Source organism: Macaca mulatta, chromosome 6 (genome assembly GCF_049350105.2).
Source record: "Macaca mulatta isolate MMU2019108-1 chromosome 6, T2T-MMU8v2.0, whole genome shotgun sequence".
NCBI lineage: Eukaryota > Metazoa > Chordata > Mammalia > Primates > Cercopithecidae > Macaca > Macaca mulatta.
Window position 1 is genome coordinate 166,486,349 of NC_133411.1, and position 12,905 is coordinate 166,499,253.

At 39.1% G+C, this 12,905-nt stretch overlaps 1 protein-coding gene across 2 annotated transcripts in view; it reads right to left on the minus strand.

The window, feature by feature from the left end:
* Window positions 1–2,917: 2,917 nt before the first annotated feature.
* SOX30 (SRY-box transcription factor 30) overlaps window positions 2,918–12,905 on the minus strand; it is a 32,503-nt gene continuing 22,515 nt past the window's right edge. Inside the window, exon 5 of one of the 2 annotated variants that reach the window (XM_015141321.3) lies at window positions 2,918–3,959. In XM_015141321.3, the coding sequence (XP_014996807.3) occupies window positions 3,578–3,959 (382 nt within the window). In that variant the 3' untranslated portion in view covers window positions 2,918–3,577. The remainder of the gene's footprint in view (window positions 3,960–12,905) is intronic. The other variant, XM_015141323.3, reaches the window with a different exon arrangement.

Consider the following 12,905-nt stretch of genomic DNA (forward strand, 5'->3'; position numbering starts at 1 on the left):
GAACTTAAACAAATTTACAAGAAAAAGAAACAACCCCATCCAAAAGTGGGCAAAGGATATGAACTCCTCAAAAGAAGACATGTATGCAGCCAACAAACATATCAAAAAAATTTCATCATCACTGGTCATTAGAGAAATGCAAATCAAAACCACAGTGAGAAACCATCTCATGCCAGTTAGAATGGCAATCATTAAAAAGTCAGAAAACAGATGCTGGAGAGGATGTGGAGAAACAGGAACGCTTTTACACTGTTGGTGGGAGTGTAAATTAGTTCAACCATTGTAGAAGACAGTGTGGCGATTCCTCAAGGATCTAGAGACAGGAATACCATTTGACCCAGCAATCCCATTACTGGGTATATACCCAAAGGATTATAAATCATTCTACTATAAAGATACATGCACACATATGTTTATTGCAGCACTATTCACAATAGCAAAGACTTGGAACCAACCCAAATGCCCATCAGCGATAGACTGGATAAAGAAAATGTGGCACATATACACTATGGAATAGTATGCAGCCATAAAAAAGTATGAGTTTACGTTCTTTGCAAGGACATGGATGAAGCTGAAAACCATCATTCTCAGCAAACTAACACAAGAACAGAAAACCAAACATCGCATCTTCTCACTTATAAGTGGGAGCTGAACAATGAGGACACGTGGACACAGGGAAGGAAACATTACACATCGGGGCTTGTCAGGGGGTCGGGGGCTAGGGGAGGGATAGCGTTACAAGAAATACCTAATGTAGATGATGGGTTGATGGGTGCAGCAAACCACCATGGCACACGTATACCTATGTAACAAAACTGCACGTTCTACACATAAATCCCAGAACTTAAAGTATCATTTAAAAAGCCGGTTTAGTAGCCGGTAAATTAACAATTATAAGTTTCAGTTTTTCAATCTTTTAAGACCATTAAGATACAATGAAGAAAACTTTATTCAGCCAGTGCTTTCACTAAGGAGTTTGAACTACCCAATGCAGAAAACCATATGCGAAGTCAACAATTTTTAAACCAAAGCCACCAGCTATTATTGTTTTCTGAAGTGTGCTCTGTGAGATGTTAGTAGGTGATATGTTAACACAAAAAGTTGGGGGAGTTCACCCTAAATAAGATTGGGAAATGCCGAAATAGAGTTTAACATGTTTCTTTACTGTAAGAGTTTTGAGACATAACGATAATAATGGACACTGAGACTCTTTAAGGTGGGGTGTGACATGTTTTTTCCAAACTTATGTGACCAAATTTTGTCAGAATATCTAAAAGGCTTGGATCTCACCGACAAATGTAAAGAAATACTGCTCTTGTCCTCCTAAATTTGGTAACTCAGCTCCTTGAAAGTTCAGACTAACTCTATTTTCAGTCAATTTGCAGTGAAACTAGTTTTCATTTGCAAATAGCCAGAGCAGTTTTGCCCAAAGCATAGAACAGCTGAGTGACATTCTAAACATATTGAGATTTCAACATATTTTGAGACTATTCTTATAACAAATGTCATTACCTAACAAACAAGGCAGTGAGACCTATTAGAAAGTACTTGTGGCTTTGAACTTGGAGAATTTCACTTGATGACTTAGAAAGGCAGATTAATTACTGCCAGTGGGGCAGGGCTTTGTTTGGTCTGTAGATCTCTAGTCGGTGGTTTGAAAAGCTGTAAATGATCAGATATGGGCATTTGTAGTTGGGAATGCTTATCTGCAATTAGGTACTTTCTAAATGAAATACTCATATTTCCCAGCCCAAATCGTACTGTGGATCTAAACAATCTAAACTCCTGGCTTCTGATCCCAGCACTGAGGAAGAGGAAGAGTAAAAGAATTGCCCAGCGTTAGCCATTAAAAGAAAAGTTTAAGGAAAGAATTGGAGAGAGGCAGGGCTACCCTACAGACAGGCAGTTAGGATATACTGACCTATGCTTTATCTCATTCACTGCTTTATACAGTGATTCCACCAACCAATTTGTCTATAATAAGGTCTATGGTAAAAATCCAGTTAGTCACAAAGGTGCTATTAAATGAGATGAGGTAAAATAGATCAAATTGTTGCATCCATTTCTCCTTAATGGTATAGATATCAAATGTGTAGACAATCAAATGTTACTTTAGTTCAGATGTGAGGTGACACAATGTTTGCTTTCTATCACCAAGAAATTCTAGTTTTGCTCTTTAACGACATCAAAATGGCATTGAGCATAGTAATAAAGAAAACCATGAAAACAAAATTTGTATTGGGAAATGTCGTACAATAAACGTTGTCTGATGAAATGTATTACATTAAGAAATTTTGTTTAAGAAACAAATACAGGTTTAGTAAAGAAAGAACGTGGAAGCTTAGAAGAGATTTCCACACACAATCTCCACACTGTTTTAAGTAGCAGGATCTCAATTTGCATAAATTATATGGTAATTGAAGAAAAAGTGTATTGGTTGGTGACTATTTCCCATCATCAATTCACTTTGTACCTTAGAGATCTTTTACCATGATCTCAACCCTGGCCGTCCTGATACTGTTCTAAAAAGGCCTTCTCAATCCCTAACTGGGTACTTACCAGGAGGTTATGTCACAGGTAGAGTTTTTTTTTTGTTGATCGTGAATTAAATAAATTCCACATGCTCTTAAACTTCACAGTTTTCAAGACAGCTGCTTGAGCCAAATCTGGAAGAGCTCTTCCATTCTGGGACATGCTTAAGTCACGTGTACATATGTGTAGAGTTTGGAAATGGCATCAGAATGTGTGCACATCTTTGTTGATACATGTTTAAGTCTCATATGAGCTAATAGAATCTATACAATTCTGGAGACTATTAGGTAAAAATGAGTATCTGTATATGGTATAGAAAATAATCTTCTATGAATAATATTCTGTTTGCTTATTTCTATCCCCCAAACAGAAAACATTCAACAAGAACAATTTTATCTATGTTTATTTAATTACAACAAAGAACAATGTATGCCAAATGGAAAAAAATACTTTAAAATGATAAAATATTTAGAAACAGAAATGACTAAATTTAGCTGAAGGAATCACCCAGGTGCCATTAAAACACATTTGGAACTTATAATTTGTTATTAGTGTAAGTTAAATTTAGCAACCGAGTCCAAGTTCACTAAGAGTTGTCAAAATACTTTCAAAATGTTACATCAAAAATTGACAACATCCATAAGTATTACATAAACAGCAAACAAAAAATCATTAAAAAAATGTATCCTGAGATAAAATAAAAATCACACTATGCTAGATTTATACCCCTTTTCCCCTCACATACAATTGTGAGGCTTCAGTATTTTGCATGTTCCAGGATAAAGTAATAATAATATAGGTTGATGCAAATTTCAGCCATTAAAAATAAACTACTTAATAACTTAAATATTCCTACAATGAAACATCCAGACTCTAGTTTCACTAATGAAAATTTTATGAAGACATAAATTGCATTTGGTTTTAACTCCTCAAATCATGACTGAAAAACTTTCAACAAAGAATTCTAGGCTTTTTTTTTCTCATACCAACTGACCCAGAATATATTTTAAGAAATGTTTATTTTCTGTGCATATTTGTTTTAAAATTATAAATCCCTGAGCACTTTTTCTTCTTCCTCCTCATCACTGTCAGTGACATTGACTTGCTGGATGCTAGAAGGAGTTGATGTCGGGGCTGTGAAGACATTCTCCAAGGCTCCAATGTCCAGTTGAGGCACAGGGTTTAAGTATTCTTCCCCACTGTGGCTATGACTGTTATAGAAAGAAGTTCCATTCATGTTCTCACAACTCCGAGAATTTTCGCTGTGTGTGCGTTCACTTGAGTAGTCTCTAAAAGAATAGTCTCTATTTAAAGCTGAAAATATAGCCTCATGTTTTTGGTACCTGTCTTCATAATAACCAAGGCATTCTGGCATTGAACTCGGAAAATTTCCATAGCCAAAGGGAGGCCGACTGTAAGGGCATGTACTGCAGCAGAAAAACACAAACAAGGAATTAGATCTTGCCCACATACTGCCTTGCATACAGACTAACACAGCAAGTTAATGCATCCTCTTCGGGGCTTGGAAAGTTCCTTTCTGCAACCACTTCATGTATTCCTCTGCTCTTTTCCCACTGCCCAGTCCCCATCCACAAGAAACCAGCACTGTTATCTATCATTAGCCTCAGGCTTCTTACCTTTTGACAACCATGATAACAAAATTGCTTATTCTGGTCTTTCTCTCATGATGCCTCATACCACATAAGGTTTTGGAAATGCAGATGTGTGTGGAGCTATGCTAAGAATTGACACTTAGTGGCTGGGCGTGGAGGCTCACGCCTGTAATCCCAACACTTTGGGAGGCCGAGGTGTGCAGAACATGAGGTCAAGAGATTGAGACCATCCTGGCCAACATAGTGAAACCCCATCTCTACTAAAAACACAAAAAATTAGCTGGGCGTGGTGGTGTGTGCCTATAGTCCCAGCTACTCAGGAGGCTGAGGCAGGAGGATCGCTTGAACCCAGGAGGTAGAGGTTGCAGTGAGCTGAGATTGCGCCACTGCACTCCAGTCTGGTGACAGAGTAAGACTCCGTCTCAAAAACAAAAACAAAAACAAACAGAATTGACACTTAGTAAACAACGCAATGGTGCAATAGTTGTTTTTCCTGGTTTTTTTTTTTTTGAAAAGGAAGCTCATGGTGGGGCGGGGGGAAATGTATAACTACATTGAAATCTAGAGATCCGGAATATTGAGGCACTGAAACAGAAGACAACTTAAATTTTTTCATTGACATTCAATAGTAAAGTAAATTTAAAACACTGTTACTACTAGAAAGATTTAAAACTGGTAGTAAATTATGATCTTAAAGGTCTTTTCCAAAACATTTTTTGGAGGGCAAGAATGTGAAGAATCAAAAAGACATTTTGCAGTTTTACAAATTACGGTTTTTTGGCTGGGTGCAGTGGCTCATGCCTGTAATCCCAGCACTCTGGGAGGCCAAGGCGGGCGGATCACAGGGTTAGGAGATCGAGACCATCCTGGCTAACATGGTGAAACCCCATCTCTACTAAAAATATAAAAAATTAGCTGGGCATGGTGGCGGGCGCCTGTAGTCCCAGCTACTCGGGAGGCTGAGACAGGAGAATGGCGTGAACGCAGGAGGCGGAGGTTGCAGTGAGCGGAGATTGTGCCACTGCACTCCAGCCTGGGCAACAGAGCAAGACTTCGTCTAAAAAAAAAAAAAATGGCAAATCCAAAATTTCTGCCACTTGCTGGGCACAGTAGTGCATGCCTGTAGTCCCAGCTACTCAGGAGGCTGAGGCTGACGATCACTTGAGCCCAGGAGTTTGAAGCCAGCCTGGGTAATATAATGAGACTTCGTCTAAAAAATAATAATTTTTAAAAAACATTACACCTCAAAAATTCTGCTACTCAGACCCATTTGTCAATTTTTTTAAAGTATTATTCTCTTTCAAAGGCATAGAACAGGAATCATAAGAAGAGGTAGAGTCCATCCATCTAGTGACAGATAATCATAAACATAATGACCATACTCATCAGCAAAACCCATGGCAAGTTAAGTGTTTCATTTCTTGCCTTCACACACACACACCCCCCAATTTTGTTTCCATACTTTTAAAAACCTAAGTATGACAGACTAGACTTTATCTCAAATTCTGAAACTATGCCCTACCCCCAAATCTTCAAGTACTAGGTACCTTGCTGGTGTTAATTATAACAAATGAGGTAAAGTTTCTAAAATTTTTCAGGTTTCCATGCCTACTGCCACTCTTAGTTCAGGCATTTTAAATTTAATACACATGTCCTGAATATACTGTGCTTCTTTTTTTTTTTTTTTTTTTTTCAGACAGAGTCTTGCTCTGTAACCCAGGCTGGAGTGCAGTGGCATGAAATTGGCTCACTGCAATCTCTGCCTCCCAGGTTCAAGCAGTTCTCCTGTCCCAGTCTCCCAAGTAGCTGGGATTACAGGTGCCCACCACCATGCCCAGCTACTTTTTGTATTTTAGTAGAGATAGGGTTTCACGATGTTGGCCAGTCTGGTCTCGAACTCCTGACCTCAGGTGATCCATCTGCCTCGGCCTCCCAAAGTGTTGGGATTATGGGTGTGAGCCACCACGCACGGCCAAATACACTGTGCTTCTGGCTAGCACAACTTCGCTCATATAGCAGGTCTCTCCATCCATTGAATTCCACAGATAATTCAAGGATGATAAGAGGCTGACTAATGGGTACAAACATACAATTAGAAGATATAAGTTCTAATGCTCAGTAGCACTGTAGGGTGACTGTAGTTAGCAATAATGTCTTGTGTATTTCAAAGTAGCTATAAGAGAGGACTAAAAATGTTCCCAATATAAAGAAATGATAAATAATGAAGGTGACAGATAACCCAAATACCCTGACTTGATCATTACACATTTTATACATATTTATGACATGTACCCCGTAAATATGTAAAATGTTATGTATCAATAAAACAAAAATCTCGGCCGGGCGCGGTGGCTCACGCCTGTAATCCCAGCACTTTGGGAGGCCGAGGCGGGCGGATCACAAGGTCAGGAGATCGAGACCATCCTGGCTAACACTGTGAAACCCCGTCTCTACTAAAAATGCAAAAAATTAGCCGGGCGAGGCGGCGGGCGCCTGTAGTCCCAGCTACTCGGGAGGCTGAGGCAGGAGAATGGCGTGAACCTGGGAGGCGGAGCTTGCAGTGAGCCGAGATCGCGCCACTGCACTCCAGCCTGGGCGACTAAGCGAGACTCTGTCTCAAAAAAAAAAAAAAAAAAATCTCTCCCTTCCACAAAGCCTTCACTTCAGCTAGAAATAATTCACCTAATAACTATGTTTTTCAGGACTCAGTGTAGGCAAGATGCTATGTTAAGGTTTGGTAGATAATTTTTTAAAAAACATAAAATCTAGGTATATATTAGACATGTGCTAAAGTCTATAATGCCAGCATTATAGTGACTATTTTGGTTTGGTAAAGACGAGTTAGTGTTATGTTCAGAGAACAAAAAGATCAATTAAGACAAAGGCAATCCTAGAAGGTTACATGAGTGAAAGTAAAAAACTATAAAAGCATCATGGTGTAGGGAGAAAAACATTACTTAGAATAGTCCAAATAATAATATTATCCAATAGGTAAGCATTTACTATTTTTTAGGCATTGGCCAAGGAGTGTATATGTTATTTCAATATAACACTGAACGACACTCAGAATGACCCTAACGGATAGATACTATAAATATCACCACTGTACAGATGAGGAAATGGAGCTTTAAAAAGGTTAAATAACTTGCTCAAAATGATAGAATTAGTAAGTGGTAGACAGAATCAGCCAATTTGATTTCAGAACTTGTTCTCCTAACTACCATGCCACCCTACCCAGGCTCTAGTTCTAGCTATGCCACATAAGAACCTGGTAAACTTAAGTAAATCTTACTTTATCTGATCCTTGTATCCTTCTTATATAAAATAGGGATAGCAATGCCTGTTCTGTCAACCTAAAAGGTCTGTCATAAGGAACAGGAAAATATCAGTAATGGAAACTAGAAACACTATTTCAATATATGACTGGTAAGTCTTACAAGAAATTATTGCAATCTTTAGCTTGAGGATTTGACTTTGGTTCTTTTTTTTATTTCTATCTCCTTATTGATATGATCTATTTGGTAAGACATTGTTCTCCCGGTTTCCTTTAGCTCCTTGAGCATATTTAAAACAGCTGATTTAAACTGTCTAGTAAATCCAATGTCTCACCTTCCTTGGGGATAGTTACTACTACTATCTTTTCCTTGTGAATGCCCTACTTTCTTGTTTCTTTGCATATCTTGTAACTTTTTGTTGAAAACTGGATGTTTTGAATATTATAGTGTGATGCCACTAGAAATCAAATTATTTCCCTTATCCAAGGTCTGTTGTTGTTGCTTGTTTGGGATTGTAGTTGTTTATTTGGTTTTCTAGAGTATTTTTGTAAAGACTGTATTCTTTGTTATGCATGGTCATTGAAATCTCTGTTCAATTAGCTTAGCGGTCACAAATTTGAAAGAGATTTCCTTAAAAACCTAGAAACAAAAACAAAACAAAAAATATTATCCTGGTCTTTGCAGATTGGCTTTGAGTTGGGGCACTCCTTACATACTTAGCCAGGCTGTTTTCAATTCAGCCTTAGTCTTTACTTCCTGCTTACACAGAGCCTACAGATCAGTCAGAGTTAAAAGCTCGGGGTCTTTTCGTGTGTTTTCTGAACATGGGTCTAGTTCTGGATATGTGTGTGGCCTTCTGGATTTCATATATATATATATATATATAAAATTATCATTACTTATATATATATTTTATCTATATAATTTAAGAGATGGGATTTTGCTCTGTCACACACGCCAGAATGCAGTGGCATGATCATAGCTCACTGCAGTCTCAAATTGCTGGGCTCAAGCAATCTTCCTGCCTCAGCCTCCCAAGTAGCTGAGACTACAGGTACACCACCACACCCAGTAACTTCCAGAGACTTGAATGGTTGGTTTTTAAAAATAGTTTTCACCAGTTACACTTGTTTGCTAGAGACTAGGTCCATGGAGCTCCCTGTGCTGCCATCTCAAAAATGAACTGTATTCTCACTTACCTTTTTAATCATTTGATTCTATTTCTGTTCTTAAACTTTGCTCTTGGATGCAGTTAAATAACTTAGAAACAAGTTGGTCCTTTCAGGTCTTGCTTTTAAGAGTTTTGAGCTGAGCATGGTGGCTCATGCCTGTAATCCCAGCACCTTGGAAGGCCAAGGCGGGTGGATTACCTGAGGTTAGGAGTTTGAGACCAGCCTGGTCAACATGGTGAAACCCCATCTCTACTAAAAATACAAAAATTAGCTGAGCGTGGTGGTGTGGCCTGTAGTCCCAGGTATTCCGGAGGCTGAGGCAGGAGAATTGCTTGCTCGAACCTGGGAGGCTGCGGTTGCAGTGAGCCAAGATTGTGCCACCACACTCCAGCCTGGGCGACAGAGTGAGAATCCGTCTCAAAAAAAAAAAAAAAAAAAAAAAATTAGAGCGCAATGGCTCATGCCTGTAATTCCAGCACTTTGGGAGGCCAGGAGCTTGAAACCAGCCTGGGCAACAAAGTAAGGCCCTGTCTCTACAAAAAAATGAAAATATTAGCTGGACATGGTGGTGCACACTTGTAGTCCCAGTTATTCAGGAGGCTTAGGAAGAAGGATTGCTTAGGCCCAGGAGTTCAGGGCTGCAGTGAGCTATGATCATGCCACTGCACTGCAGCCTGGGTGACATAGTAAGAACCACCCCATAAAAAAAAAAAAAAATTTTTTAGTTGTGATCATAGCTACATTTAGGCTAAGGTTATCTGAAGCAAGACCCTTCTGAGTACCAAATGTTCTGTGCCCCATAGAAGTTTTCCAATCTAGTTGGTGGGACTATTCCCAGCACTGTGTTAGTGCATGATTGTCAGATACTGTTTTCTCTAATCCTTTCAGGTGGTTCTTTCACCGCCTTGGGTTGTTTCTTCACAAGCATTCACTAATTAGTACTTCACAGAATATTCAAGAGGGGCCCTACACAGTCATTTGGAGTTCCCTCTGTGTGTAGCTCTTTTCTCTGGTACTCTATCCTGAAAAGTCTAGCTAACTAGGTCTCACTGGACTTGCAGTAGAGACAGGTGAAACCCCGTCTCTACTAAAAATATAAAATTAGCTGGACATGGTAGTGGGCACCTATAATCCCAGATACTCGGGAGGCTGAGGCAGGAGAATCACTTGAACCCAGGAGGCAATGCAGTGAGCCGAGATCGTGGCATTACACTCCAGCCTGGGCAAAAAGAGCAAAACTCCACCTCAAAAGAAAAAGAAATGTCTGCATCCAGTGGATAGGATGATTTTAGACTCTGAACCAATGTGTGAAACACCTTGGGAATTTTATTTCTAATGAAAGTCACATAGAGCCCTGGGTAAAAACAAGATTCTTCTGTGCTTTACCTGGATCAATGACAAAAACTTTCTATTCCTTTTATCAAGGTTAAAAAGTCCTTCCAGCCCGGTGTGGTGGCTCATGCCTGTAATCCCAACACTCTAGGAGGCCAAGGTGGGCAGATCACTTATGGCCAGGAGTTCAAGACCAGCCTGACTAACATGACAAAACTCAGTCTCTAATAAAAATACAAAAATTAACCAGGCACGGTAGCTTGTACTTGTAATCCTAGCTACTCGGGAGGCTGAGGAACAAGAATTGCTTGAACCCTGGAGGCAGAGGCTGCAGTGAGTTGAGATCACACCACTGCACTCCAGTCTGGCAGGCAGAGCAAGACTCTGTCAAAAAAAAAAGAGAAAGAAAGAAAAAAATTCCTTCCAGGGTCTTGGCTTTATAGAGAGGTTTTAGTTTCAGTACCTATCACCACCTTGAACAGGGGAGCAGAGCAGGGTCAAGACCTCATCTCTATTCGCTTCGCAGACATTAAAACTCAAGTTTATGTTTTTTTCTGTTTTTGTTTTTGTTTTAGAGACAGGATCACAATTTGTTGCCAAGGCTGGCCTTGAACTCCACCTCAGCCTCCCAAGTGGCTGGGACTACAGGCGCGTGACAGCATATCCAGCTTAAAACCCAAGTTTATAACCAATGTAACTATTTCTGAATCTGAAAATCATCTCCAGGAACATTATAACTAGTTTTCAACTTGTTGATCATTTTGGCACATGTTGAGTTCCTTGCTGGTGAGTTCAAGTAGGTATTAAATTATTCATATTTAAATTCAACATTTCTAGCTAGTTACAGCAGAAGGTATTCTATGTTAACGAAGTCTATCATGTTTTAGGACTGTAAGTTTCCCTCCTCCATAAAAGTTTAGGCAAAAGTTTGTATATGTATGTAGATATGCATTTTTATGGAAGGAGTCTATAACTTCCATCAAATTCTCAAATGGGTCTCTGACCCAAACAAAGGTTAAAGAGAATTGGGTTTAACCTTTTATTCATTTGCCTAAAATTTTACAATTTCGATGCTATTTTACAAATCCAGGAATTCTTTGAACTTCCCCACCATATATCTGAGTGTATTTTCCATATATTTCAAGCTAGTAAATCCCCATTTGTCTTCATATCTTTTCTTTATCCCTAATCACAATAGATTTTAAACACATATTTTTTACTCAATGGCCAACAGAATGAAGATCCTATGTATCGCCCTTGAATATGAAAGCCCAATATACTGCAAGAAGAAGAGAGAGGAAGGGGTAGGGAGAAAAGAACTAGTCTGAAGAATAATGCAGTACACAGAAAGAGAGCATTTTGATAAACACAGTATGATGATGGTTAAGATCTGAAGGCAGGAATAAGATGTTAGCCCCAGAGATGGGGAGCAGCACTTCTGAGTGTCCATCTGTTTTGTAAAGTGACTCCTTGATTAAACCACCTAGCCTACTTGATTTTTACTCTACATACACAGGGCAAAATGAACTGTTTGGTGAAAAAAAATTTTTTTTGGTTTTTTGAGACATGGTCTCACTCTGGTGCCCAGGCTGGAGTACAGTGGTGTGATCTTGATTCACTGCAACCTCTGCCTCCCGGGTTCAAGCGGTTCTCTGCCTCAACCTCCCAAGTAGCTGGGATTACAGGTGCCCCCCACCACACCTGGCTAATTTTTGTATTTTTAGGAGAGACGGGGTTTCATCATGTTCACCAGGCTGATGTAAAACACCTGAACTCAGGTCATCTGGCCGCCTCGGCCTCCCAAAGTGCTGAGATTACAGGCATGAGCCACTGCACCCACTCAGAAATATTCTTTACAGGAGATTCCATTATCAATTGGGAGAAGAGAAAAACTGAAAGAGAATCAATTAATTTTGGCATTTAGAGTTTACTGAAATATACTATCTAGACAGTCATAAATAATCTATTTCCTTGGAAAAATTATCATCAGACACATACAGGTATAAGTCAGAAAAACAATTGAAAAATACTATAATTCATAAGGCTAGTGTTCTTTTCTAAAAAACTATGCATAGCTTAATGTTTATAATTGACATACTGCTCTGACATTCTTAAATGAAATAAAATTCAGTATAATAACTACTTAGTCACTTCATTTGGTTCTTCCAATAGCATTATTATTAATTAGCAATAATAGTATTAATGAAAAAGGTAGTTTTTGTCTTCTAAGAACTTACTTTTGGGCAGGCATGGTGGCTCACGCCCATAATCCCAGCACTTTGGGAGACTGAGGCGGGTGGATCACCTGAGGTCAGGAGTTCGAGACCAGCCTGACCAATATGGTAAAACCCCATCTCTACTAAAAATACAAAAATTAGCTGTGCATGATGACAGGCACCTGTAGTCCCAGCTACTCGGGAGGCTCAAATAGGAGAACTGCTTGAACCCGGAAGGCAGAGGTTGCAGTGAGCCAAGATCACGCCACTGCACTCCAGCCTGGGTGACAGAGCAAGACTCTATCTCAAAAACAAACAAACAAGCAAACAAAAACAAAGAACTTACTTTCAAGAGCTTCCTTTTAAAATGTTCCTTAAAGTGTCAGATAATTTGTACATTAACAGCCAAATCTTACAAGCCTTGTCGTGAATGAGTAAGATAGACTTCTAGGATTTAATCTATGTAATATGTAAGGAAACATTACCTGCCCCAACGTCCACTTGCTATGTGAGTTTTTTATTCAAAAGTATATTTTTTTCCATATGATTCTCTGCTAGCAACTAACAGCTGTCAATCAAGAGGAACCATCATAAAAGAAGTCTTACCGATATAGTAAAAAAGACAAATATGAAATTCAAAATCAATCAAACCTGAATTTGACTATTGGCTCTGCCACTGTATAATCTTGATGAGGTTATTTATTAATCCATTTACTAATCCCATTAACTGAAAAAGTAGAGGAATATTATACCCAAGTCACAGGA